Genomic DNA, 27443 nt, shown 5'->3' on the forward strand with positions numbered 1-27443 from the left:
CCATGCCCTGGACCTCCCCCCAAGGGACCTCTGCCACCTCTTCCCAAGTAAGCTGCTATTTGGCTTTCTGACGAAATGACGACCAACCGACTCGACCGACTCCATTGAGCGATGTCCTTGTGGCACGGGTCTTCCGCCAAACTGTGCGACTTCCGCTGCGCAAAGGAGACCTTGACTCGTGGAAATCACGATACTACTATTGGAACTATACCACGGCCTTTCTACTACCACTTTCTACATTACCACGCCCTCTACCGGCCTTTCGCATTATAATTCTGCAATCTCTTAGACCAGTCCAATCTCAAGCAACGACAATTGTGATTCTGGCGCATAATCCACCTTTTTCGGCTCGGCCCTCCGGCGACTTGATTTCCATTCTCTTCGTCTTCTTCTACTTCCTACGGATTCCGGAGCAAGCGCAGGCGCACTGTTCCAATTCTGCAATGGCGCACTCAGATCACGACATGGGATCCTGACTGTCGGTACACGCGGGTATTCGATCTTCGCTTGTGTGCAGGGGCCCTTCTTTGGCGATATGCTATCGTCGCAATCACCCCACCCGGCATCTCATAGATTGGCTCAGGGCTGTGCGCAATCCGCACCAGCCCTGTCAGCAATCGACCCCGCAACTACTATGACAGCATCATGACACAGCCGCAACTCGAAAGTCGTTTCAGTTTGCATGTGGTTGTCAGTTGGCCGCTGTCAGGATTCGATCTTGCACACTGATTCGGTCAACCTGGTTTGCTGGCTAACGAAGGATCCATCGCTCGATCGTCTTCACCTCGCAACACCACGTCAAAGCGCTATCTTTTGACTCATTCCCGAGCCTGAGTGTGCCTTGCATCTTTTATCTTTCCTTTCTCATTCTGCCTTTTCTTATCTTCTCTAATCTCTTCGCGATTTTTCCTTTCTTTGAAGCAACGGCATGTATAATAGAGTTAATATACCCCACAGCATATCGCGCAGCATTTGACTTTCAATATTGATAACCTATTTTTGAGACATCTACATCTGTTCATCTTGCCAAGTCCTCGTACCTGCACCTCTAAACTCTCCTGAATCGTTAGCTGGTAGCTGAAGACAGAGCTGTGCGACTCAGCCAAGCGGGATTTACCTCCCCTCCCTCCCCCTCTAGCCTTCGCGCCAGGCGACCAGGATGTTAGCTCGATAACCCACAGGCTGCATTCTCCAAAATACCAATTGAGCGATCATCCTCAGCCACGGGTTGACGGGGTCATGGCGGGCGGTGCCTGATGGTGACTGGCGAGGCTCACAGACGATCGGACTGTCAATCCGTCGGCTCAACGGTCTTATCCGCCTATCGTGCCTCTTTCACTAGCTAACCCAAGTGTATTGATCTGATTAAATGTTTCAGATCCATTAACGATACTTGGGATTACTTGAAGATCAAACTCGCGACTGTGAATGATAACTGCAGAGCACTATTGGGGTAGTAATCTCTGCCATGCGCTGTGCTGCACGAATTCAATAGTTTGGATTTTATCCTTGTTGCGACTCGCTGGGCTTCCAGGGCAGATCAGGGCATCGCCCCTCATTCCAACTTCTTCGATTTCTTGACCACAAAAAGCAATTATTTCTTGCCGCGAGGTGAACGTGCCGGTGGATCAAATGAATCAAACTAAACTGGGATTGATTATTGGAGACTTAGTAGTCAGTAATAATCTCTCAAATGCGAGCACCTTGTTCTGCTTCCTCTTTGGCTTCACCTTGCAGTTGCGGGCAGTTAGCTGCAGCTGGTAGTGGAGTAGTCAGCGCTGTACGTAATTTGACGATAACCGCGTGCATATGTACGACATCCGGGATCCTTGGATATGATGCCACTCTGCCTTGCCTTGGTAGGATATAGGTGGTGGTTGGGTAGCCGAGGACTCCCGCAGACTAAGAGTAGTGCAAGCAACAGTGTCTGATATCTTGGAACTTCCAAGTTGAAAATGGGCCATGACTCGAAGAATCTACTCCGTAGTATCTTCTACACACTCCGTGTACATTGTGCTTTGACATCGGATCCACATCTCTGGTGCTCCAGCTTCGATGACGACGCCTACCTGATAGTACGGAAATCGGTGTCGAAAGCAAATGTCAAGGTGACGCCCAGGCCAGGGTCATGGCGATACCCTCGCTCGGGTACTGTTCTAGCTGGTTGCCATTGCCGTGCTAAGGAATAGGTTGTGGCGGTGACCCCTCAAAGTTCAAACGGGGGACTTTCTATCGAGCCATCGACAATACGAAGCTGCCCCTTCGCCCGGGCCCTCTGGGCCTGAATCTTATCCAAATAAGGTTCCCGCCTGGAAACTGGGAGCCCGATCGCAGGTCAACTGACCGGCGCATGGACGGCGAAGTTAGAGTTCCACACTGTCCCACGTTTCACGTTGGTTTACGCTGTAAGCCTTGTCATGCCATGTGCACGCTTTAGCCTATCAGCCGCCAACGGCGAGATCCGGGGGGCGTTGAGAATGGGACAAGCTGACGGTATGTGGATGTTAACCTTGGTCCTTGCTTGGGCTCGAGTGCGAGGGAAAAGGATAGTCTAGACCTGAAGCATCAGCGGATCGTAGATAATCACCGGAGCTTCCGGAGCAACGGCAGCTGAGATGGGTTGTCAACTTGTCATTGAAGTCCATTATTGGTAGAAAGATGCGGCTCTATTGCCTTCTTCCTGCGAAGCCCATTTTTGAGACCTTACTAACCATGGAGGGGCGGATGTAGGTACGCTGCTCGCACCGGCTAGCCAACTCGGATTCGGACAGGGGTTTGATAACGCCATTGCCAGCTGGTCGAATCAATCTACCTGACGGGTAGGTCTGACAAGGCGGGATATCAACACCCTAATCTTGAGGGTTGAGACATATTCTGCCGTGTAAAACGTCTTGCTTAATAGATGTTGTGCAATCGGTCTCTTTGAATCGATATAATTTGCCCAGCGAACTTCCGGATTGAACACGGGGTGGGAGTCGAAGCCTTGAGGCGGAATCGAGATACGGGTTACTCATGGAGTGCCTTTGTGCCTGAGGCGGCAGTAAATCTTTCACGTGATTGTCCGCATCTTGTCAACCTCCGCGATCTTCTTGACCTTCACGTCAGCAGTGAGGGGAAACGTGGGATAATTCAAGTCTTGATATCTTGCCACGAAGCAACATGGTCTTGGAGCTTCACGTCTGGGGCCCCGGGCTCTCATTACCCTCTATTGACACGCAATGTCTCGCAACGATTGCCTATTTTTCCATTGCCGTCCCCAAGGACTCGTGGGTTCTCGTCGCAAGTAGCGATCCAACCGTTTCTCCTACACGTACGTTGAGCTCCGCCTTACCAGCATATCTCGTTTAATCTGCACTCTGGCTGAAACGACCCCTGTCAACCCCGCAGAGGAGCTTCCCGCCCTGAAGAATGGCTCGACATGGGTGAGCCGGTTCCGAAACATCATCGATTACCTCCGGCAATACTCGAATGGCGCGTGGGATTTAGATCGGGATCTGAGCGCGCTTGAGACCGCAGATAGCGTTGCGTATGTGCTGTCATCCCCTGGCAGAAGTGTCACACGACTGACGATCAGACAACAGCTTTTCCTCCTTTATCGAATCTCGCGCCCAAGCCCTCGTCGACCTCTCCCTCTACGTTACCAGCCAAAACTACTACAAAAGCACATCCCCCGCATATGGAGCCATCCTCCAATGGCCGAACCAATGGATCCTTCCCCCGCAGCTGCACTCTGCAGCCAAAGCCCGGACCGAATCGCTAGGCTTATCATCGTTGGACCTAGAGGCAATGGAGGAACAACAGAAACGGGAACATTCGGCTGCTGTTGCGGCCGGTCGTATTCCTCAGAACTTTATTCGGCGCCCTCGGGAAACCGTCTCTAACCTTTTAGGGAGGACATCACAGCAAAATCAATTTCGGATCGAGGCGCTGACAGGGGAGCTCTTCCTTCCGTTAGAGGAATTGCTTGATGATAAGACATACTTGCTTTCAAACCGGGCGCCATCGAGCCTAGACTGTCTTGCAGTGGGTTATCTAGGGCTCGCGCTAGTCCCGGATCTACCACATCAATGGCTACACGATTCAATGCGGCGAAAAGCGCCGCGACTGTCGCAATACGTCGAGCGTATGCGTCAACAGCTCTACGGGAACGTTCACGTCTCCGACGCTTTCAAGGCCGCCGGCGACAGCACATCTCTACCATGGCAAGCCCCTGAACGAGCCAGCTTCGGCAGTGTCGGAACCTCCCTCCTCACCAGCCTTGCGGACTCGACGCCAATCCTCAAGGACATCCGCATGAACAATCGATTACGTGAGGCTGCCGAGTCCTCGGACTCCGGACTTTCCGATATTGAGAGCAAATCTCTGTCAGCTTACGCGCGGGGACAGGGGAAGGATACGCTTCTCTCCGTTGCGACAGTCGTCGGCGGTATTGCCGCCTTGGTGGGCTATATGGCGCATGTCGGCGTCTTCTCCGCTCAGGAAGAAGAAGAGTACTATGAGGAAGAGCCACAGATGGTGTTGCCAGAGTCTTTGAATGTCGGCGACTTCCTCGGTACAGGTTGAGTGGGTGGTTGGTTGTCTATTGACTAGTCTAAAAATGTACTATTATCGGTGTTTGCTTATCTTTTCTCAGGTATGTACTATAGAAGGCATTGGGGTCATGGTCTGATCTGGATTTCAGTCTTTATACTATTCATCAGCATGAGGCGCCATGAGTGAGACTGGATGACTGAGACTGAGGCATATTCTTCACTAACTCAGCCTCAGCCTCAAGTTTCAATATTCCCGCTCCGCATCCCACTCGGTAGACGGCTCGGTCTTACTCAGACGCAGAGCAATCAGGATCCAGGAGACTGGTTCTCAATCGCTAGACTACTCTCAGAACACTACAAATGGCGATAAGACTCGATGACGACCACGTAATCGTACGCAAGGCCCCATACGCAGCCCACCAACGTAAGCAAGGCAAGGGCAACCTTAACCTGGTAGGTATTCACCCCCATTTCCCATATTTAGCATAACGAATATCTCCTCACCCGCGCCCCGAGCCAGGCGCATGATTTGTTATCTTAGTCCGTCTCAAATAATTTCCCTTGCCCTGGACGCCCTCTTTGCTGCCGTTCCTAATTTGGGCCTTGCAGCGTGCTCTTATTTGGCAATGCAACCTGGGCGCCAACCTCGGGCGCCAAAGAATCAAAGATGCCGCCCGTCCGTCTCACTGCCATCCTTTAGGCAGGTAATCCTAGCGAAATAACTACAGTAGGCGCCTAGAATGACATATCTCATTTCGCGATCCCGAAGACGATGAAACGTGCAGCAAAGGCTCAATGTCTTGACCTCTTGATTGCTCTCATGTTCTGAATCTGGTTCTGGTTCGTTATAGTTGAAATGGGAGGTGGTTTATTTTTAGGACTCCCCGGGACGGGATGCCGTCTCCTTATGGGCAGGCGCACCTCCCTCGCTCCCTGGGTAAGCGCCTGCTATTCTAGTCTCAGTCTACCGTCTGGGTTTCTGACTCTGGTTAAAGATAGATGAAACAGCCATGTCTTGAATCACTACGGTCAATACAGCGAGGTTATATATCGTACGAAGGGTACGGCGCTTCCTTACTCCTGAGTATTGAAGAGCAACGAAAGAAAGAAAGAGGCGTTGTGCCAATCTGTAGAGCCCGATAAATGGGCATTGAAATACGAGGCACGCAAAATATCTTGAATAGCTGGTTTGGTAGGACAGACTTTAGTTCGAGGTGCTCGTTTTCTAGTCCTGCAGCTGTAAGTAAGGACGGAGGGGGGTGGGGAGGTAGACTACGTATTGATGAGTATGAATGAAGGAAAGGAAAGAGGCTATATTTCGGGTGTGACCTATTTACAATAGCCCGTGACGTGCGGACGGAAATGATAGCCATGGTCTAGAGCATGCTGCATCGAAGGAGTAGCTGTGTAGATATGTATGGATTGTATGGATGTACATCGCATGAATATTGGAATGCAGCAGTGGTATAGTCTATATACAAACGAAGAAAAAGAAATCGCCAGTCAGGAGCTTGCCAGGACACAATGCGACATGAGAGAAAGGTATATACGCGATTTGGTATGTCGAGAAAAAAACCACACAAAAGCGCCAAAACCCCAAGCTAGTTTTCCAAGAATTTACTCGTCGTAGTCGATGTTGACGATGAGACGGATGGGACCGGCGACCTCCTCTCCACCAATGCCATCGGCGCCCTCGTTGGAGAGGTCGTAGGCCTGGTAGTTCTTCTTGAAGCCGTTGGTGATGTAAGAGCAGTCGGACTTCTTGTTGTCGCAAATCTTCATACCTTGGACTTCCTGATTGGCATGCAGAACCTGGATAGCGGAGACATCCCAGCCGGACCAGTCGTTGTTGTTCTTGTTGGCGAAGTCGACCTCACCCCAGGTGCTAGAGTAGCCACCGTACTGGTCAGTAGGGAGGGAGTCGCCCTTGGCAGCACCGAAAGCACCCTGGGTGTCGTCGTCAAAGGCGACGTACTTGGTCTCGCCAGCCTTGATGTTGAGCTTGAGAGCAGAGTTACCGTACCAGCCGGTTAGCTGGTCGTCAGGGCCGAACTTGTTCCAGAAGACAAGGGTCCAGGAGTCGCTCTGAGGACCTTCGAAGCGGACGACGTTCTTGTAACGGCAAGCCTTATCCTCGGAGACTTCGATGATGTTGCTTCCCCAAGGGGAGCCGACGTTGCCCCTGTACCAGATGTACTCGCGGAAGTTAGGTTCGGTAACTCCACCGAAGCCATCACGGGAGTAATCGTCGGAGAGGTCGTCCCAGTTGGAGCAGGTTCCGTCGGCGGATGAGACAGGGGTAGAGGTAGGGGTGTCGTCAGAAGAAGAGATGGTAGCAGAGCCAGTAACAGCGGCAGCAACCTGGACATTGGCCGTAGCAGTGACATCGACGACGTCAGCGGCAACGGTAGCGGTAGCAGCGACACCACCAGCGTATTCGTTCACCCAGGAAACGACCTTTCCGTCAATGACTGCGGTGACAATGTCACCAACAGCACGCTTCTCTTCGTGAGATCGGTGGGCGGCAGCGTGGCGGCGCTCATGGCCGTGCACGCGGGCAACAGCGGAACCAGCCGTCAAGGCCGTCAAAAGGAGCATAGAATTCTTGAGCTGCATGTTGATAAATGTTGTATGATGAGGAAGTGTTGTTGTGAGACAGTCTGAAGGAGTATATATATGGGGAGTGTATATATAGCTTTGTCAAATGAAGGGTATTCTCAGATCTGAAACGCAGTCGAGTCACAAAGGATAAAGAGTGTGTATTTCCAAAAACAATGAATGACTGAGAACCGCACCAGCGATGTTCTTGGAGGATGGAAACAAAGAGAGTGGATTGTGGTGATGGAGGGAAAGGAGAGAAGGAGGAAGCAGGAACTGGGAAAGGCCAGGATATTAAAGCGCCCATGAGCTGGGCATTGAGTGGGCAGTGGGCATCAGAGCCAGCGTTGTGATGTGGGTATAGAAGTAGTCAGGTACGGTAACCTTCAACAAGCGCCGAAATTAAAATGCACCTAAATTGTGAAACAGGGGCGCATCAGGAGATGCAAAATGATGATTGGCTACTTTACGCAAACTGTTCCTGAATCCTGCAAAATAAAGTTGGTGATTGGCAGAGAGGAAATTGAGGATCCCCACCGCGCAGTCCACTCCAAGGCTCTAGGCCCTCGCTCGAGGTTCCATCAAGACACAGTCTCTTGAGGGGATGGAGTAATATTACGCACTCGGTACTCCTAGTCCTCGCTCAATCCACCGGTAAGGGAAGAGACCATCTTTGATCAATAATGTGTGCTACTGCTAGGTGCATGGATAGCTGACAGCATCATCTGCAGAACTCTGTATAAGGTTCAGGAACAGCGCATCTCTTCTCTGAAATGAACGAATCACGTCAGTCCTCAGCAATCAAAGTTGATGTGTTGGATCGATCTGATTCCCTGCAACGTTGGCTTGAGTCTACCCAACATCAGGCAAACGATACCTCTCGAATGTCATCAATGCAGAGTCTTCACGTTGCGTTGCCCCTCGGATCCTAGGCCAAAGGAACTCAAAGCCTGTTCAACGGATCCGTGACTTGGATCCGCATGAATCAGGATCGGCTCTTCGCCACGTCAGGACCCACGTATGTAAGTGGGAAGTGATCATTCAACGTTATGCTTGAGCTCTGCGACTTCAAGGCTTGGGCTCTGGAACTCTGCACTGGCCTGCAACATCTGCAACCTGAATCATACTTCTGCTTCAACATTATTGTGGGAACAGTGCGAAAGGTTGAAAACTCCGACCTTGCATTATTGAGGGTCCACGAACCATCTTCTTGGTATCAGCATCAAGAATCAACAAACGACTGTTTGTTTCCACTTCTCAGCGGGGTTGAGCACTATGAACGAGTTGCCTCAATTTTCTCGCAAACCGAGCACTTGAGAGAGGTGTACGTACGCCGTTTGCTTGCTGAGCCAGAGCATGTCGGGCCGTATACGAGCAGAACAGGCTGCCCCCAATTCCAATTGAATACGTATGTTCTCTTGACGCCCCACAATGCCCTCACTGCCTGCTGGGTGTGTACGCTGTGTACTTCAAAAGAACAGTCATACCTTGAAACCGAAGACTGATATCTTCCTCTTTCCATTCAAGAGTTCAATCTGTGAATTTTTGTGTGCAAACTGCAAAGTCTGGGCCCAAGTGAGCGGGTCAGGATTGGCGGACGATTGCCGGTTGGCCCGTTTCTCGACCAACTGCCGTGTCCCGAAGTCATTGGAAGCTGCCGGATCGCTAGCTAGCGTCAATGCCAAAGCCCGTCGCCGATCTTGAAAATTGAAAGGAGTACGTAGAAAGACAAAGAGGGGATAAAACAGAAACATCTGTAGCCTTGCAGTTTGGCAACAGACACCGCATTGTTCTTTTCGAAGGCTTGACACAAAACCGTGTGGATACAAAAATAAACAACCGCCCCTTGGGCTGTCGTTCCGTGGTTATACGCGGAATTGTCCATGGCCCAACAGATTATATCCATAACTATTCATTTGAAAGCAACATGATTGGATCAAGAATCTCTGGGCAAATTGTTGAAGAAATTTGAGTATCTTCCTGCACACTGGTGCAGTGCACAGGGACTGCTGAGAAAAATTGTCTTCATTAATATTGTTCAGAGGTCGAAAAGCGTTAGGGTATTCCTGTCGACTGTCGAACGGTGATAACCAAGGGCTCAGTTAATCCCACAGACAATCTGAAGAATTGATCTGCGTGTAATCTGGATCAAAGCTTTTGTATGCTGTAGCCAATTTTTTTATTGTAGGCCTTTATGATGCTGAGCGAAATGTCTTTTCTCAAGTACGGAGTACTGACGGGAGATTAGTCAGACTTCACGTGACTGCGTCATCTTTTAACTTAGGGAGTTCCAAACTCCACCAACGTCTGTATCCATCAATCAGAGAAGTTATTTTATCGCACCACCACACTAGTTTATCGATTTATATCGTCCATTCGTTTCGAGTCGTTCTTACGGCTACGCTACAGGTGTTTTATCAGTACCAGTGTCCACGGGTGTCGTATGATCCTTCGTGCATAGCTTACTAACCATCACATGACTTGTATCACCAATGTCTTTGCGCTCAACTCCAACTCCAACTTTCTTTGAGCTCTGCACTTGTTACTACAGCGTTTCTAGTCTCACCTTTGTTCAAGACTTTGCAGCCTTGATAATGAATCTACGCTTCATGGGCATACTGCTGTCAGTCTGCAACCCGCACTCGGGCCAAATACTGTCGTAGACCTGAAAGTCGAAGAGCCAAATGATTGTTCACATTTCTTTCCTAAAATCCTATTCCCAACTATCTAAGGTCAACCCCGCTGCTAAAAGCCTCTCCACCTGCCGCGGCATCGATCTTAACGCTCTCATCTAGCCCACACACCCGGAACAGCGTCTGCGGCGTCAGCTCCTTGTCCAATCCTGGTATACCATCACGCTTTAGCTTCTCCATTCCCTCTCGAATAGCCGTGCAAGCGGGGCCGAGCGCTGCGAATGGGAAGATAATAATCTTAAAACCAATCTCGCGAGCCTGAGTGGCAGTGATGGAAGGGGTAGAGCCGTGCTCAACCATGTTAAGGAGCAGCGGCCAGCCCGCAAGGTCGGCTACAATCTGACGAGCCATCTCAATGGAAGAGATACCCTCGAGAAAACCTGCGTCCGCGCCAGCCTCACGAGCAGCCTTGAGTCGCGCGAGACTATCTTCATATCCGTTCACTTGAAGGGCGTCGGTGCGGGCGATAATGACAATGTCACTACCGATTCGCTTGCGAGCTTGCACGGCTGCCCGGATGCGGGTGACGTATGTGTCGCGGTCGACTAGAATCTTGCCGCCGAGGTGACCGCATCTCTTTGTTTGAACTTGGTCTTCGAGGTGGAAAGCTGCCACGCCGGAGCGGGCATACTGTTCTGTGGTACGAGCAACCATGATTGGTCCGCCATAACCAGTGTCTGCGTCCGAGATGACCGGTGTTGATGGGGAGAGGTTGCTAATCATCTCGGCATTGGTTCGCATATCATTGAGCGTGCAAATTCCCAAATCTGCTTGCCCATGCACGGAGGCGGCGGTACCTGCGCCAGTCTGTTCAATCGCGATGGTCAGCTTGTGGACTGAAACGACGCGGACTAATAGCTTTAACATACCATGTAGAGGGCATCAAAGCCGACATTGAGAGCTATACGGGCCGAAAGTCCATCGTAGACACCAGGAGCGGTTATGAACGCATTGGGGTCTTGAAGGGCCTGGCGGAGCTTCGAGGCAGCGATGTTCATTGTGTACTGTCTGTTACTGCTTGTTTCGATATGAAATGAAAGTGATTGAAGAATTTGAGCCGGTTTTATCTACAGCGGGGTACTTATAACCACCGATCGCCACTTGGACGGAGTATACTCGGCGAAGCTGGAGATGTAGATCTCAAACCGAGGGCGAAGTCGGCTGATTAGATAAGCGATCGCTGCCCGCTGCATGCCCGCTTCAATCTTCAGTGTCCCCATCTTTCTTCACGAAAGCTGCCCAACTCCACTGCGAACCTGGTTTCGAACCGCTTCACCAAATTGTCCATTCTCATGCCCCGGTCCGCTATTGTACAAGAGTACAACCCCGCTCCCACGCTCTCGGTCGATCGCAAAGCCGCCCAACATCAACATGAAGGCATCGTCGCGCGGCCGTCGGGCTACCGAGTGTCATGGCACGCCAACCCAGCGGTAGAGCTACATCATTTCGGCCAGTCCCATCCGATGAAGCCATGGCGACTTACACTCACCAAGCAACTGGTGCTTGCATACGGCATGCACCATGCGATGGACCTTTACCACTCGCGTGCCGCAACAGCAGAAGAGCTCAATGACTTCCATACATCCGATTACCTTGACTTCCTACAAAGAGTTATGCCTGGTGATATGGAAAATGTTGCTCTGAACGAAGACATTGTCCGGTTCAACTTTGGTGACGATTGCCCCATATTCGATGGTCTTTTCCAATACTGCTCGCTTTACTCTGGAGCCTCCATTGACGCCGCCCGCAAGCTCTGCAACAACCAATCCGACATAGCAATTAATTGGTCCGGGGGGCTTCACCACGCAAAGAAAGCCGAAGCCAGCGGGTTCTGCTATATCAACGATATTGTTCTTGCTATTCTTCAACTCCTCCGCATTCATGCGCGTGTTATGTACATCGACATCGACGTCCATCATGGCGACGGCGTCGAGCAGGCCTTCTGGTCTTCTGACCGCGTCCTTACAGTGTCCTTCCACAAATACGACAAGGAGAACTTCTTCCCAGGCACCGGTCCGCTCGATAGCACAGGCCCGACCCACCCTCTCAACCCAGGTGCTCACCACGCTGTCAATGTTCCCCTCCATGACGGCATCGACGATGACTCCTACGTCCAGCTCTTCCGCGACGTCATCGGCGCATGCGTCGAATCATACCGTCCCTCCGCAATCGTCCTGCAATGCGGAGCTGACTCTCTCGGCTGCGACAGACTCGGGTGCTTCAACCTCAACGTCGCCGCCCACGGCGCCTGCGTTGCATTCACAAAGACCTTTCAACTACCCCTTCTCGTCGTCGGCGGTGGAGGCTACACACCGAGAAACGTTTCCCGCGCCTGGGCGCACGAAACGTCTATTCTCGTTGACGCCCAGGATACGATTGACCCCGTCATTCCCTCCAATGTTGCGTTCCGTAACCACTTCGGCCCAGACTTCTCTCTTTTCCCACCGCTATCGGAAATGCGCAAGTTAGAAAATAAAAACTCCCGTGCATACCTCGCAACTATCGTACAAACTATTCGAGAGCAGTTACGTTATCTCCAAGCTGCGCCGAGCGTACAAATGTCGGTTATTCCGCCGGATTTGCTCGGATTGCGAGAGGACACGGAAAAGGAGATCGAGGAGGAGATAGCAAAGATGGAAGAAGAGAGGGAGGAGCAGGGTAGTGGTGGAAAGAGCTCCAGGAGAAGAGATGCGGAAAAGGGAAGTGGGTTGCGCGGGGAATTGCTTTCATAATCCTATTCTTTCTTTCTCGGTCCAGGGATTTTTTTTTATTTATGGCTTGCTTGGTGTTGGTGCTGGTTGGGAAAATACCAATATGGGCGTTAGACAGGGGATGGTGTTGGAGCGTTTGTTTCGACCAAACTTGGTGCATTTTCAGGGCGTTGGTTACGATGGATACAACTAGAGACTACACAGCTTCTTAGTTTTTATTTTTATACAATCTCCAGAGCTTACGGCTTGGCTCGTTATTAATAATGCTGTATTAGATGTTTTCAAAGCATATGCCATATGTCAAAAGGGGAGTCGAAAATGCAAAAGCAGATAAGTTGTATATATTACCATTACTAGCCAGCCAACCCGCACTGGACCCTCTCTACCATGGCCCCTCCAATCCCAGACCTGCGATTCTGTGTTCAGTCTTTTTTTCGTATTAGTTTATCCACTAAAAGGTTGCTCACTTTTCTCCGTAAAGACAACATGCAGATCGGGTATCCAGTATTGACAATGGTGGTGGATAGTGAATGAGTGCAGATTTCAATCCAAGCTGAACGCTGCAAGCAAGTAAGATGTCAAGCTCTCGAGGCACGTGGGTGGGCGTGCAAAGGTAGCACAATTACATCACAGTATCGACACTCCCGTACGACGTTGAGTGTTACAGGTACCTAACTCTGCCTATTGAGTATGGCTTCAGAAGGTGGCACAGGGGTGGCGCCAGACAAGGAGTCGCGACTGAGCTAAGAGCACAAGTAGCACATTCACGGTTTTGTCTCCTCAAGTGCGTCCACGTACTTGTCGACCTCCGATGTCTTCGAGTCCTTGCGCTCCACGACCTCGATAAGTTTTTCTGGCTTCTTCTCCGCCTTAGTTTCAGGCTCGACCTCGGGTCTGACAAATTCAGGACGGCCCTCTGGCCGCGTATTTTCTGATGCAACTTCAGGCTTTGTGTTCTCGGAGTTGGAGTCGGGGTTGTCTGCACCGTTGAGGGTCGGTGCGTGGTATTCTGGGATCTTGAAACTGTCCCATTTCTGTCCTTCGAAAATTGGAGCAATAGCTAAGATTTGTGCCTTGGCTTTTTCGGCGTCATGCGAATCACTAGAAGTAAATTAGTACACGTCCTTTTGACCGACCCTCCCAAGACATAAACATAAACGTACACGTGAGCATTGATAATCCAATCAAGCGGCTCTTCGCCCTCTTCCGAGCCACCAGGGCCACCGTGTACTGCACGGAAGAGCCGGGGATGCCACTCAACACCTTGTTGGGCTCGCTGGGCTGCTTCCTCTCGCTGGCGGTCTTCTACTTTGGTCTTTTCATCCGTGGCTGCTTCATGATCTCGGGCAATGATGGCGTCAACTGTGCTCTTCCACAGCCGCTGGGACTCGCGTTCACCCTGTTGCTCAATAGGGCGACTTGTGGGAAACGTCGGCTTAGCTTTTTTAGCGTTGAACAAAAGTTCCTTTTCGTGAGACTGAGTAGGTTAGCTCTGGGCTGTAGGTGAAGACAGAGGAAGACGAACGTGAACACTCTTGATATGCATCTCGCCATTCCAAAGACCAGAGATCTCATAGTAGATTTCACCGGTTTTTTCATTCTTGATTGTTCCACCAATGGCGTTGTAGGTGCCCGAAAAATATCCCTTGGTCTTGAACTCAATGTCTGCGACAAGGTCATGCTCAGGACACCTCACAAAGCTGTGGTCTCCGAGCTCATACTTCATCTTGCCGAATAGAATACCCCGTGCGTACATATTGGGCTGCGTGAGGATACTATTTGACTATTAGCCCCCCATCGCAGAATGCCACAGATATCTCCACCTACTATCGTTCACCGCGCTCTTTGTCCTCACCGTGGTTCAATAGTCGTAGAATGGCTATTCCCTCCATCATACTTCCGGCTGAATTACCAAGGAACTTGCTTCGCGGCTTGAGAGTACCGTCAATTCGAATATGGTGCTCGGGGGCCATGAAGAAATAACTCGACTTGGGCGGATGATGGGAGGTCTGTTCGGAGATATAGTACCCATAGGTACCGTCGGGGTACTGCCAGGAACATGTATACGTTTCACCAAGGACGGGATTCAACGGCTTCTTGACTCCTCTTGGACGAAGTTAGCAGAGATAGTTTGGGGGTGGAATACCAATAACATAGAGGTTTTAAAGAAGGACGTACGGAGGTTTGATGTGCCACCCGCTCAGATAAAACTTGACAACGGATACGAAGCGCTCGAGAGGATCGTCGATCGTGGACATGGGAAGTAGGGTTTCCGGGTGCGCCATGAAACTAGAGCCATGATTAGCTGCCTCTTGACAGAATCTCCTATACGAGGGAAGAATTCGACGCTTGATAGGGTTGGCATACTTCGTAATCCGTTCTAGCATAGACCGGGGTTCGAGAATGAAAGTAGGTAGGACAACTCGACTGAGGTCCGCCCCTGGTCGGAGCTGGGAGATGATGTGGCTGAGGACTGTTGCGCTCAACAGCGAGGTTAGTAACGACAGCTGAAAGTGCCTGACGATCTGGGGCGAGTAGATACCATTGCCCTGATCGGGTTCGACGACCTCATCTTCCCCGCTGGCGGGGTCAGGTCTTGGTTCATCGGTTGACGAGCGATTGCCTGAAGTGCCCCAGAAATAGCCCCAGTCAGCGGACATGATGCAAAACAGATAAACCAAGCAGATCTCGATGAGATCAAGCGTAGCGCATGGAATGGACACCCAGAGGGTTGATCGCTTTCCAAACTGAAGGGGGAGCGCGAAGGAGGCTGAGTTGAGAAAAAAAGAGGAGGGGAAGAGGAGCAAAAATGACGTTCGGAGAGAGGATGACGGAACTTACTGGTGAGCGACGACCGGCGGTGGATGTGATGCGGAACAGGAATCTTGGGCATGGCTACTGAAGTAAAAGGCTTTGTCGGTCTCTATAGAGAGTTTGTTGGAGACGATTGTCTAAGAATTAATTTCATTCTATTAAATAGTATCAGGGAGAAGGCCAGAAGATGAAGTCATTTGTGCTCCGCAGTCTGGGGCTGCGTCGCTCTATATATGGCTGAGTTCGCCCACTTGATGATCGATCGCCCCGCCACCTTCCAGTGACGCCAGACCGACTAGAAAGTAAATAAAAGACCAGTAGATGCGGAAAGATAATAGAGACCATTAATTTCCTTTGGTTGTCTACAGTTTCTCCCTGGGCAAAGAGAGCCACGTAGCTTGGCGGGTGGGGGTTTGTGGAAAAAAAGACTCGATTAAAGCCATGATGCCGCTTCGAACGAAATTCACAGACCACTAATTGCGCCCATGGGTATAGCATCTCCAGCAGTTGAATGAACGGGAGGTGAAAGAGGGGAAATTTGTAGCTCAGACTCCCTTCATCGTCCATGGCACATCTGCCCCTGTGATTGCTTGGACAAATGCCGAGTCCGGGTTATGCAACATGACATGAAAGTGTTCAACGGCGTGTACTGATTTGAGCGATCTCCAGTTCTTGAACCAAACAACCTGCAGCCACAAACATGACAAGGAGTTAGACACAGCATCCCAGAAGGCATCATATGATAGGCATCGTTTAGCGCTAAACGTACCTGACCCGGCGGCATCCGCGAACAGAACCTCTGGGTCACAAAGTCGTCAATTTCGCGTCTTGCGCGGGGCGTCAAATCATCTGTGACCGGGTCATCTTCCAGTGCGAACTTCGTCCATACCACTAGATGAATGATATCGTGGTTCAACCCGTAGGGCCAGTCGTTGTGGAGAATTATGATATCTTCTGCTTGCGCCAGCCTCAAAGTCAGCTAAGTCCGGCCTCAATACACAACGTGTCCGCGATTCGTATGCGCGATCTCGAGGGAGCACGAGCCTTCGTGTTCGAATGGTCGTCCTTTGGGTTTCAGATCGTCAACGGTTCCATTTCCCCAGTGAAGCCGCTCCTTCACTACGAATCGCATTATCGAACCATACTCGGCGACGATTCGTTCCTTGTACTCCAAATACTTCCTCAGGTCGCTCGGTAGGCGCTGGAACTGATCGATTCGGTTGGTTTCTGAGGAACGAGGCCGGCGAGTCAGTAACGAAGCTGGAAGTATGGAATGGCCACGATCACATACCGACAATCTGCCTCACCAATTCCCATCCTTGTCTCTGATATTGCTCGTCCGGCGTCAAGAGGATGCTGATATTCTTTTCGGACTGGTTGCGCAAGAAACTGGGACAGTCAACCGTCCAACAATCACGAGGGACATTGACATTCCAGTACGGAAGATTGTCTGACGGAGCCGGAACAATTGAGGTGCTCAACTTCCTTGGTGCATCCCATTTGTCGTCAACGGCTGTGACGGTGGCGATGGTGTTAGACATTCCGGCGTCGGGTTGTGCGCGTAGTCAGCGGTCAAGCGACAGGAGGGAGGAGGAACATGAGGCCTTTAGCACTCGAGAGGGTGAAGTTATGCTTCAAGGGTTTCGACCCGGTGTGCAGTCGTAAGGGCATGATTGGATCTTTCGTCTTTGCTTGCCCACTTTACTGGATCAACGGGCGGGAGTCATTGTTGGTCCCAGTCTGACCAGACCCGTCCCTCGGTCGTTTCCAGAAGGGATTGGCATGACCGTCATTAATAATTATAGTACCGAAAGGAGCTCTGGTGGGGAACTATGTAACCGGAGCCTGAAAGTTCTCCATGTGGCTTACCGCTGAAGGAGTGGTAGAGGAGGAATGAGGAGAAAGGGGATAACGTTTTTATATAACCTTGCTGCCTATTATTCAGTGGTTGGAGCTTGTGGCGCCACCTGCATTAGCAGCCCGCTACCCCAGTCTTACCTGCGCCTTGCACAGTTTACATACGTAGTTCCCTTGCTGAAATTGGGACAGTGGCTCTCGAGCGGTTGTACGGAGTACACTACTCGGTGCGTATAGCTTAACTGGCGCTCAGGCAGGACAGCATTTTCTATACATGTGATCAGCTGAGCCCTACGATTTCCGGCCCATCAGATCGAACAACCAATACACCAGCTAAAGCTAGTTCTTTCAATGTTTCCTCCCACCCGAGACCTGGTACCACGCACTCAGTAGCGTCCTGCACGACATGGCTCTGGAACCCTGCTTTTGCTGCGTCGAGGGCCGTGTGCTTGACGCAGTAGTCCCCTGCTACCCCAACAACAAAGACATCCGTAACACCCCTGTCAGTCAGATAAGCTCGTAGATTGGCATCGACGGACACTATCGACGGGTCTTGGTTTCCAAATGCATCCGCGAATGCGGAGTACATCTCGACGCGAGGATCCATGCCTTTGTGCACGAATAAGTCGAACTTTGTGATGTCTACTTCCGGTATGATCTTGGCTCCAGGTGTTCCCTGGACGCAATGAACAGGCCAGAGTGTCTGCTTTTTGATCTCGAACTCTCTTCCAGCGGCTGGATTGGCCATCGCGATGCTACATTCAAAGGGACGGTTATTGGGAAACGGATGAATGGCCGCAAAGGATATATGGTTTGGGGGGTGGTAATCCTGAGAAGCAACGCGGACTGCAAATCCGGGATGCGCAAGAAGTGTGTTGATCGTCGGAGCTAGAGCTCGAGCGCCCTGCACAGCGAGTGAACCGTGCTGGATAACAAACAAACATGAGTTAATACTGCCAGACTGAGGGGCGTGGAAGTGATTTACCGGCGGACAGAAATCCTCTTGCATGTCCACCACGATCAGAGCTGATTTCATCTTGAAGTCAGTTGTCGAACTGTGCGTATCAGCTTGAGGGTGGTTGTTAATGGTAAGGCCCTGTTAGCATCTTCAAAAGGAGCCCGGGTACGCGACACTAAAGATAACGAACGGTGTTCCCAACTTCCCATTCATTTGATGTCTTCTGTGGTGAGGCTGGCAGCGACATCATTGCAGGTGCTCCATTAAGGCCCGCTAGGACAAAGATAGACTAGCCTCAGTAACGGAAGTGCTGAGTCAGCCGCTGTAACACAAAACTCCCACCACAACAGCAAAACTTCACTCAGCTTCTTCTTCACTCGCTCACATCGGGGCTGCGGCCCTTGCTCTTCAACTCATCTTGCACTGTAGTTTTCGTCTTTCCTATCATGATAGGCTTCTCTAAGGTAGGCAGAACCTCTTTTCCATTCCTCGAAACCCAATTGCATGATGATTCCTTATATATTGGAGCTGTCCTAGCTCATGATGCGGACAACCTTTATAATACGCTTTTCATCTTTCTGAACTTTGCTTGATTATTTACTTGCATTGACTACGTCTTCCTTTCCTGGTGTAGCCTTGCTAACTAGAAGTAGACTTTCCAGGGACCTCCGAGTGAACATATTTTCCGGCCTCCTTAGATCACCGCGAGAACTTTCTCGAATCTTACACCCCAACTGGATATTGCATGTGTCTCCTTAGGCCTCACAAGAACTGCATAACAAGATGACTTACGACCCACGGCTGGCCGGTGCGGGCGCTGCGGCTAATACCCCTACACCCCCACCCCCTCCAGCGGTAGCTGCGGTTGCAGCTACGACTGCTAGCACGGGCTCAACAGAGCAAGCGGACTCTTTCAAGCTTCGCTTCTGCACAGTCTGTGCATCAAACCAAAATCGCTCGATGGAGGCTCACCTTCGTCTATCAACCGCTGCGTCGCCATTCCCAGTAATTTCCTTTGGCACAGGCTCACTAGTCCGCCTCCCAGGCCCCTCCATCACCCAGCCTAATGTCTATAACTTCAACTCAACATCATATTCCCAAATGTACGATGAGCTCCTCTCCAAAGACGAGCGTCTATACCGCAATAACGGTATTTTAAATATGCTCGATCGCAATCGCAATGTGAAATGGGGCCCTGAGCGCTTCCAGGATTGGGTCCCCGGTGTACCGCGGGTAGATCATGTTTCGAAGGGCGACAAGGGCGCGCTTGGGACAGAGGGAGGCGTAGTAGACGTCATTATCACCTGCGAAGAGCGCTGCTGGGACGCCGTCGTTGACGACCTTATGAACAAGGGTTCTTCCCTCAACCGACCAGTCCATGTATTCAATGTGGATATCAAGGATAATCACGAAGAAGCCCTTGTCGGTGGAAGGGCTATCCTGGAACTAGCCACGCGTCTGAACGAGACCGCCGCACAGGCGCAGAACGCTCTTGGTGCAGAGGGATGGGAGAACGGAACTGGGGAAGCTCGTCGCAGTTTCGATGAGAAAGTCCCCGAGGTTCTTGCGTCGTGGCAGGAGAAATGGCCCAACTTACCAGCCTTATGGACTCTGGCTTGGTTATAAGCACGTCTGTTTAGTGGCCATCTACGATTGTCTAGCTTTAAAGCTGACATGAAACCTCATGTCATATCCTATATGAACCATATAGAATCATGGTCTAAATGATAATACCCTGCTAAGTTGACGCAGTGCGCCTTAGCCTATGCTTGCGCTATTGATATTTCACACAAGTACTTTATAAAGTCAGATGGCTCAAAACAGAGGACGTGCCTTCCCGATATCCATTCTGATACCCATCCTGCTCCTTCCTAGTTCCTATTCCTCTTAATCTTGCTGATGGGCAAGTGCGAACGAGACGGGCAGCACCTTATCTAATATGGACGCACACATTTCGGGCAAGGCGCAATGGGGGGCGAAATTCCACACAAGAAGGAGCGATGGACACTTCCTCGCTGCACTTACCTCACCATGGATGCACCGTTCTGAGAAAGGCACGATGGACAACACACTCGCTCAGGAAAAGCGCGATAGCCTTTCCTGCGTTGAACCCCTCTATTATGAAGGGAGACGTCCTGAGAGAGGCAACAGACAACAGATTCACACGGGAGGGGTGGTGATACCTGAGCTGCACTTTCATTGTGAATATATACATGAACGCACTGTAAGACAGTAGGATAGTGCGAGAGACCTCTGGCTCAGTGACTTGTCACTAAAGTTGCTCGGCAATGAGAGATACCGGGGGGACACAACAGGAGTGCACTAGGAGAAGATGAGACTCGAGCAACGTCTGCAGGGAGACATGGGCATTGATGAAGTGTAGCACGTAGTGAACACGAGTTCTGCCATTGCTTTGAATAGCCCTCTCGTATGGTTAATATAGGGCATTTTGTTTTGATAGTCTGGTATCCCAGACCAGGACACCTGAACTGGTCAACCTGAACTGATCAAGTTGCCCAGCTTTCAGCCGTCTCTCCTAGCAGAACCTGTCTTCTTTCACGATACCAGCGATCAAGGCATGCCCTCCTCTGAGCTTGGGTCATGCCCTCAACGACGAGCGCAAACTCGGTGGCGTTCGGAAACCCGAAACGCTTGGCCATGCTGCAGAACTGGCGCTTCATCACGTCCCCAGGTGGATGGTACTTGAACAGAAACAGGTGACCGTTCTTTCTAGGCATAGGTAAAGATATACCGGATCGGTTATCTTGCGAGCCGCTGAAAACTTGCATGTTTGCCATGTTGTCGTCTGCTAGCTGTGCTCGGCGACTGAGCTGCTCCTCAACTCTGGAAGAGCCAATGACTTCGTTGTTAAGATGCGTGTATTCGACGCCGGCCCCTGCAAGGATAGCCTGGATAGGATCATGCTTGGTTGGTGTTGAGGTGGGCTGCTGAGGAGGTTTGTCTTCCTCTTCGCCTCGGATTTTCGCCGCAAGTTGGCTCATAGCCTCGTCCTCTCCATCTGCACTTTTTATAGCTGGGCCATCGCCGAACCCCGTTTCTTCTAGGTCCAAGTCGACGTCCATGACCTGCACGCCAGCTTTGCTTTCTGCGACGTTTGTTTTGTTGACTATGTCACGGAGCACGATGTTGCCAGTCTGGAATTCAAAGATGTTTGCAAGGCCAAATATTTCACCCTTCTGGTCCTTCTTTTCTTGGACACCTTTAAAGTACCGTCGCTCCGAACTTGCATTATACCCAATATTCGCCTGTTGTTGTTTGTAGATTTGCCTGGCGTATACGATTTCTTCAATGGTACCAGCAGATATGAGGCGGAATACTTCCACATTCCGCGTTTGGCCGATTCGATAGGCTCGATCTTGGGCCTGAAGATCGTAAGAAGGGTTCCAGTTGGGATCCACAATGACTACCTTGTTTGCTGATGTGATGTTGAGTCCCACTCCACCAGACCGCGTGGATATAAGGAAGACGAACTGCCGCGGATTAGAGTTGAATGCATCAACCTCCTTAGCTCGATCATCGTAAGTCATTGATCCATCCAAGTAGTTGACGTTATAGCTCGTGTTTTTGAAGAGCATATGTAGCATTTTTAGAAGCCGAACACTATGCGAGAAAACAAGGACCTTGTCTCCGTTTGCATGCCACCATTTCAAGAGTCGTCTAAGGACTTTCCATTTCCCGCAGTATTCAGCGTCGGCGAAATTAACGAGTGAGTCTCTTGTGCGATAGAGCTTCTCCCATTGATCAGGAACCGCAATCTCGAGCATCTCTTTGTCCTTTTCTTGTTTTTCGAAATTATCCGTGCTCTGCGGAATCAGAATAGCGAGGTGATTGCTGAGCTTCTGGAGGATTTGTATAGCAGGAAATACGTAATTTTGCCAACGAGCACCTGAGGGTAGATATTCACGGCAACACCAGCCGGCCTTTTTCTTGGAACCACAATCACAGAATTCCGAAGAAGTCTTGATATAGTTGATTATATCGCTGTCTAGCAGGTTCTCGTACGCCTCCGCCTGTGTCTTGGTGAGAGGACAGAACACCACGCGGTCAACTTTTTTCGGCAGCTGGTCAGCGATTAGGGTCTTCATTCGGCGCAGGAAGAACTGCGGCAGAAGGTTTTCAACGAGTTTCTTGGCCGTCAACCGGGCTTTTCTTAGTTGCTGGATAGTAGCATCATGCGATTGACCAATCTTCAATGGCTCCGAAATGCTCCTTTTCCATGTGGTAACAGGACCCAGCCTTCCAGGGTTTGTCCAGTTCAACAGCGTCCAAAGCTCCTCATATTTATTCTGAATAGCAGTACCAGTCAACCCAATCCGGCACAGCGCGTTGATATCGTTCATCGCCTTGGTGATATCCGAGCTTCTCTCCTTGATTGCGTGGCATTCATCGGCAATGACACAATCCCACTCTATCATGTTAACGGAGTCTTTGTTCTTTGAATATGTGTTATAGGTAGTGATCAAAATTTCGAGGCGACCAGATTTGGCGGCATCAAGATTGATGTCCTTATTGCTGCCATGATAAGGCTCCACCTGCCACCATCCCCAGCGTGAGAGCTCTGCTTTCCAGTTCTCAATGAGGGTGCCTGGGCAGATTATGAGAGTACGGGGATACCACTGATTACCGTCGCTTCTTCGAATCTTTCGCATCCTTTTGCTATCTCGTTCATCCCCTGTTTTCCCATAAGCCGCCGTTAGGAAAGCAATTACTTGCACCGTTTTGCCTAGGCCCATGTCATCACCCAGAATGCCCCCTTTCTGGTAGACGAAAAGCTCATGTAAAAATGCAGCACCTTCTACCTGGTATGGTCGAAGCCACTGGGCAATAGGTGCGGGAATAAGTCCTAAAGAGCAGCGAAGTTGGATATCGCGGTATTCACCACACGGCTTAATGTCCTTGAACGCAGGTTTTTCCTTGACATCTTCCAGATGTTCATCATCGGAGAAGTAGACTCGATTATAATTCGGAGGGAGTTTCAACCCAGAATCCTGCAAATGCTCTCTTCGTCGGTCAAACTGGACTCGACGCTTCTGGAGGTAGTCAGGAAGAGTATGCTCCATCAAGTCGTCTTCAGACAGTACTTCTTCTCCATAGTCTTGAAACCGCCGTGGGTTGCTCGCCTTCGTCTCCCGTTTTGGAACCCGGCCGACGATTGCATCCTTATCTGCCACTTTACTTGACTTATTCTTCCGCACTCCTATCGAGCTTCTTTTCCGCTTGCGAGATTTGCGATTCATGAATTGTTGATACACGGCTTCACCCTCATTAAAAGAGTCATCATCGCTACTGCTGCCATCGGTCATATCCTGAGCTAGCGGAATCTTCTGGTTTGGTGTGGATGATCGTTTGGTCGGACGTGTTGCTGCGGGTGGAGAGTGTTTGGGTAGGACAGAAACCCTTTCTGGTTTGGGAGTGACATCTTCAAACTTCAAGGGAGGCTCTGTAGAATTTCTCTTGCGTTAGAGATCTGGCAAGCATAAGGAAACCCACAGAACTCACGATGACGAGGAAAGGAAGTGGTATTCGCTGAGCGCGTTAAGTCGTGATCATCCTCGGAGGAGGCGATTGTGATCGCGTCCAAGTCATCTGTATCATATGAAGATACCATATTGTACACATGATCTCCATCAGAGGCAAGAAGAGGAGAAGAAGTATACGGTAGGTAAGGCGAAGAGTGAGATGAGGGTGGGTACTGGGTAGGCAGAAGAATGCGGAGAGGCGATAAGAGGAGCGAATCGAGCGATAAGCCAGGCAAGCTTGAGAGCAATTTCGTCGCCGAAAAGTTGAACTGCCCCGGGTCCTTCTTTCAAAGCTCACATTCCTCGCTCTACAGCAGTTCACAACCCCAGAGGTCGCTATCAAGTCCAGCATCTACGGCTCTTACTCAACCTCTCTCTACCTGCAATTTCTTCCGCACTCCAGGGTAATTGCGCAACCTCAATAAACACCAGAAATTTCGCGTGCGGGGAACAAGCCTACTCTCCTACTCGAGCGGGTCATTTTGACCACATTTGAGAACAGGTACAGGTCGATGAGCCATCCCTGAGTGAATCAAACATAATGCCTCTCGATACCTCCACCACATACCCTCTCACCAAGCTGCGGCTCGACGGCCGCCGATGGAACGAGCTCCGGTTAATACAAGCGCAAATATCCACGAACCCCGCAAGCTCAGGCTCGTCTTACTTAGCAATGGGAAATACAACTATTCTATGCTCTGTGCATGGCCCCGCGGAAGGTCGTCGGGGCGATGCGTCCGGTGGTGCTGGGGGCTCTTCAGGCGCAGTGGTGGAAGTCGACGTGAATATCGCAGGTTTCGCGAGTGTTGATCGGAAACGACGAGCAGGGGGTAGTGACAAGTAAGACAGACAACCCGAAGACGCACGGAGATATTTTGGACTTTTGCTGATCCTCGCCTTAAATAGACAATCCGGCCGCATAGCCACGACTCTGCGTTCTGCTTTTCAGTCGCATCTCCACACATATCTATATCCCCATAGCTCGATTAGCATCCATGTCTCGGTCTTGTCGGCAGACGGATCGCTTCTTGCGGCGGCAGTCAATGCCTGTACGTTGGCCCTCGTGGACGCCGGAATTCCGATGCCCTCTTTGTTGTGCGCATGTACAGCAGGAATGAGTGGAAGTGCTTCAACGCCAAGAGATGCACAGGATGATGAACTGGATCCTCTTTTAGATGTTTCTCTTCCAGAGGAGCAAGAGCTCCCATTCCTCACAGTCGCAACGACATCAGTGCCTATCGGGATGACAGATGAGGGTGAGGACGAAATGAAGGTCTCAATGTTGACGATGGACTCCAAGTTCCACTACACATATATCGAAACAATGCTGGCTGTGGGGATCGACGGGTGTAAGCAGATTCGGGAGATTTTAGATGGGGTGATCAAAGGGTCCAGCCGTCGGTGATGTGGCTGTCATTGCTTTTTCTTAACTCGTTAACTATAATAAGATTTTGCGAGCCAGGCTGCCAGAAAGCAATAAATGAATATTTAGCATGGAGTCTCCGGTGCTAAATTGTCGTACTCCGGGCCAAAAACAAAGTCACTCTCCCACTCTTTCGAAGGCAGCAAGTCAGGTTCTAAACTTCCAACAGTGTCTCGGCGAGGTACGGAGTATAGCTGCACCTTCCTTGCTCTCATCAAAATTGCCTGCGTTAACTATCCAATGACAGGATGATTGTTTGTTGTAACTTGTGGTACCCTGCCACTCCAAGATTTCCCGCCCGAAGGTTTCTTTCGTATACTAAGGATTTAGTCCGAGAAAATGTGCTCAATTGTGCGCAACCATATCACAACTCTATTGGCTTATCTCCTGGGGGCTTCCCATCCACCTTCCATTCATTCGCAGCTCCAGTCTATATAGAACGCCGAGGCATGGAATCCACTCCTCCCAGGACTGTTGTTGCCAAAATCTACCCTCAATAGGGCCGAGATACCCACAGCCTCGACTCACAAGTAATTTGGATCAGACCACCAGGACAAAGCTGAAACCTTATGCGCGAGTTTGCGTTGGTTGACCAGACTGAAAGGCAGCGTATTACTCTTATGTATTTATTCTGCGCCTGCCCGTGGCACAGGGAGGTGCTCCAAAGTAACCCAAGATCCGCCTCTCTGGCCTCGAAGACTTTTACTTCTGTCCACTTCTTTACTTAGCCCTGATATTACCCATTCGCTTATTGTTGACCAGCCTTATCTTGCAGCACACTCAACCAAGTATAATGGATCACGGCAGCATGGACCATGGAGATATGGATATGGGCGGCGGCGACGGCGGAGCTGCCTGCGTTATCTCTGTAGGCAGCTCCTCCCCATGATCTCCGAGCGCAAGCTGACCATATCTACTTCAGATGCTCTGGAACTGGAACACCATCGATTCGTGTATGTTGAAACCAACTCCATCGCCTACTCACCCAGCTCAAACCAGCCCCGAATTTGAAACGCATCTGACAAAGATGCAGGCTTCCTCGCCAGCAGCTGGCATATCCGCTCGCGCTCCATGTTCGCTGGCTCCTGCATCGGTGTCATCTGCCTCGTCATAGCCCTTGAATTCCTCCGCCGCGTCGCCCGCGAGTACGACGCCTTCATCATCCAACGCGCAACATTGAAATCTCAATTCCTATTATCTTCTTCGCCTCTACCTGCTCAATCAGCCTCTAGCTCTACTGCAGACGATGCCGTACACAAAGCCCCAGCAGTCGCAGCGACAAGGTCGCCGGCGTGTGCACCAGCAGCCCCGCGCGTGCGCCCAACCCTAATCGAACAACTGATCCGCGCAATCCTGCACATGCTACAATTTGCTGTCGCCTATATTATCATGTTGCTTGCGATGTACTTCAACGGATACATTATTATCTGTATATTTATCGGGGCGTTCCTAGGCTCGTTTATCTTTTCGTGGGAGTACTTGAGCACTGGTGGCAAGGAGTAGGTTTCCCCTTCCTGACCCTCCTTTGACGACCTCCATTCGTCCTTTATAAAGAGACTGGCATTAGAAGCGTACTGACAATCCGACAACTCGAACAGGAACGACGCAACGGCTGTGACGAAGTGCTGCGGCTGATACACTTACTCTCGACGAAGCATTTCACCGCCATGATGATCACCTTTTCATACGACAACAGAGTAGTAGCACTCCATCTGCTCACTTAGTCTTTCTTATTTTGTTTTTTGCTTCGCATCTATATGATACAGCATAGAATGGAATAGCCGGGACACCAACTACTTATTGTAGTCTTGATACATAATATCACTTCACCACTCAAGATAAGATACCATCTCAAAATGGGCATATTACTATTATGAGAGTAGCTGCCAGAAACTTTTCACATGTATCGATAGATTGAGAAACCTAGCGAAATTGAAATTGAATGCGAGAGGTACCTTGATGCGATGAACTCACTTAGCGAATCGTCGCAAATCGTCGCAACATCGGCGCATGGGCGTAGATCTCTCTCTAAGGTAAAGCTTGAGCACAATAAACAAGCTGTATAATGCGAGCAAAGACAGGTGAACATGGCATGAGTGAAAATACATGACCTTGTTTGAAGTTGTTACCTACTTATTAGGGCTCGAAATGAAGTCACCCCACCATATCTAGGAAAGCGGGGTTCTTCCAAGTTCCTGAACGTTTTCTTCCAAGGTCCAGAACTTGAATTTACATCACCCCTCTCTGATACTGTGGGGGTTGTTGATTGCTGGAAATAAAAATTTGGGAGGGAGTTGGATATATCAACACTCTAAAT

General features: G+C 50.4%; 13 protein-coding genes across 13 annotated transcripts; 6 read left to right on the forward strand and 7 right to left on the reverse strand.

The window, feature by feature from the left end:
* Nucleotides 1-2577: 2577 nt before the first annotated feature.
* Nucleotides 2578-4680, forward strand: BJY04DRAFT_112135 (glutathione S-transferase family protein). The gene is made up of 3 exons (XM_073708166.1): nt 2578-3310; nt 3388-3526; nt 3582-4680. Exons 1-3 carry the CDS (start codon nt 3160-3162, stop codon nt 4561-4563), a joined length of 1272 nt encoding a protein of 423 aa, XP_073568196.1. The 5' UTR covers nt 2578-3159; the 3' UTR covers nt 4564-4680.
* Nucleotides 4681-5905: 1225 nt separating this feature from the next.
* On the reverse strand, nt 5906-7434 carry aspf4 (allergen Asp F4). The gene has a single exon (XM_073712279.1). It carries the CDS (start codon nt 7146-7148, stop codon nt 6150-6152), a length of 999 nt encoding a protein of 332 aa, XP_073568197.1. The 5' UTR covers nt 7149-7434; the 3' UTR covers nt 5906-6149.
* A 297-nt stretch (nt 7435-7731) lies between these two features.
* BJY04DRAFT_195889 (uncharacterized protein) lies at nt 7732-8688 on the forward strand. The gene has a single exon (XM_073712280.1). It carries the CDS (start codon nt 8180-8182, stop codon nt 8633-8635), a length of 456 nt encoding a protein of 151 aa, XP_073568198.1. The 5' UTR covers nt 7732-8179; the 3' UTR covers nt 8636-8688.
* On the reverse strand, nt 8662-9452 carry BJY04DRAFT_195890 (uncharacterized protein). The gene has a single exon (XM_073712281.1). It carries the CDS (start codon nt 9034-9036, stop codon nt 8806-8808), a length of 231 nt encoding a protein of 76 aa, XP_073568199.1. The 5' UTR covers nt 9037-9452; the 3' UTR covers nt 8662-8805.
* A 401-nt stretch (nt 9453-9853) lies between these two features.
* Nucleotides 9854-10821, reverse strand: BJY04DRAFT_221112 (isocitrate lyase/PEP mutase family protein; the record flags this gene model as incomplete). The annotated part of the gene is made up of 2 exons (XM_073717025.1): nt 9854-10630; nt 10693-10821. 2 exons carry the CDS (start codon nt 10819-10821, stop codon nt 9854-9856), a joined length of 906 nt encoding a protein of 301 aa, XP_073568200.1.
* Nucleotides 10822-11071: 250 nt separating this feature from the next.
* On the forward strand, nt 11072-12780 carry hosA (histone deacetylase HOS2). Its single transcript, XM_073712282.1, has one exon. The coding sequence runs from the start codon at nt 11116-11118 to the stop codon at nt 12553-12555; it is 1440 nt and encodes a 479-aa protein (XP_073568201.1). The 5' UTR covers nt 11072-11115; the 3' UTR covers nt 12556-12780.
* On the reverse strand, nt 12766-15515 carry BJY04DRAFT_195898 (OSBP family protein). Its single transcript, XM_073712283.1, has 7 exons — nt 15077-15515; nt 14902-15007; nt 14713-14823; nt 14362-14640; nt 14060-14309; nt 13698-14011; nt 12766-13635 (listed from the first exon to the last, which is right to left on the reverse strand). Exons 1-7 carry the CDS (start codon nt 15192-15194, stop codon nt 13299-13301), a joined length of 1515 nt encoding a protein of 504 aa, XP_073568202.1. The 5' UTR covers nt 15195-15515; the 3' UTR covers nt 12766-13298.
* BJY04DRAFT_195913 (GIG1 family protein) lies at nt 15516-17304 on the reverse strand. Its single transcript, XM_073712284.1, has 4 exons — nt 16640-17304; nt 16393-16575; nt 16118-16302; nt 15516-16034 (listed from the first exon to the last, which is right to left on the reverse strand). Exons 1-4 carry the CDS (start codon nt 16887-16889, stop codon nt 15894-15896), a joined length of 759 nt encoding a protein of 252 aa, XP_073568203.1. The 5' UTR covers nt 16890-17304; the 3' UTR covers nt 15516-15893.
* BJY04DRAFT_195914 (nicotinamidase) lies at nt 17305-18397 on the reverse strand. The gene is made up of 2 exons (XM_073712285.1): nt 18191-18397; nt 17305-18130 (listed from the first exon to the last, which is right to left on the reverse strand). Exons 1-2 carry the CDS (start codon nt 18239-18241, stop codon nt 17486-17488), a joined length of 696 nt encoding a protein of 231 aa, XP_073568204.1. The 5' UTR covers nt 18242-18397; the 3' UTR covers nt 17305-17485.
* A 163-nt stretch (nt 18398-18560) lies between these two features.
* ssuA (RNA polymerase II subunit A C-terminal domain phosphatase) lies at nt 18561-19957 on the forward strand. The gene is made up of 2 exons (XM_073708167.1): nt 18561-18588; nt 18826-19957. The coding sequence occupies exon 2, from the start codon at nt 18947-18949 to the stop codon at nt 19787-19789; it is 843 nt and encodes a 280-aa protein (XP_073568205.1). The 5' UTR covers nt 18561-18588; nt 18826-18946; the 3' UTR covers nt 19790-19957.
* A 713-nt stretch (nt 19958-20670) lies between these two features.
* BJY04DRAFT_221118 (putative DNA excision repair protein (Rad26L)) lies at nt 20671-23792 on the reverse strand (the record flags this gene model as incomplete). The annotated part of the gene is made up of 2 exons (XM_073717026.1): nt 20671-23624; nt 23684-23792. The coding sequence occupies 2 exons, from the start codon at nt 23790-23792 to the stop codon at nt 20671-20673; spliced, it is 3063 nt and encodes a 1020-aa protein (XP_073568206.1).
* Nucleotides 23793-24150: 358 nt separating this feature from the next.
* BJY04DRAFT_112448 (exosome non-catalytic core subunit SKI6) lies at nt 24151-25225 on the forward strand. The gene is made up of 2 exons (XM_073708168.1): nt 24151-24543; nt 24610-25225. Exons 1-2 carry the CDS (start codon nt 24245-24247, stop codon nt 25106-25108), a joined length of 798 nt encoding a protein of 265 aa, XP_073568207.1. The 5' UTR covers nt 24151-24244; the 3' UTR covers nt 25109-25225.
* A 612-nt stretch (nt 25226-25837) lies between these two features.
* BJY04DRAFT_112450 (high-affinity Cu transporter CTR3) lies at nt 25838-27072 on the forward strand. Its single transcript, XM_073708169.1, has 3 exons — nt 25838-26079; nt 26160-26625; nt 26725-27072. Exons 1-3 carry the CDS (start codon nt 26049-26051, stop codon nt 26759-26761), a joined length of 534 nt encoding a protein of 177 aa, XP_073568208.1. The 5' UTR covers nt 25838-26048; the 3' UTR covers nt 26762-27072.
* The last annotated feature ends 371 nt before the right edge of the window (nt 27073-27443 follow it).

The sequence above is a fragment of the Aspergillus karnatakaensis genome, assembly GCF_047715665.1.
Source record: "Aspergillus karnatakaensis strain CBS 102800 unplaced genomic scaffold BJY04scaffold_46, whole genome shotgun sequence".
In the NCBI taxonomy this organism is placed as follows: domain Eukaryota; kingdom Fungi; phylum Ascomycota; class Eurotiomycetes; order Eurotiales; family Aspergillaceae; genus Aspergillus; species Aspergillus karnatakaensis.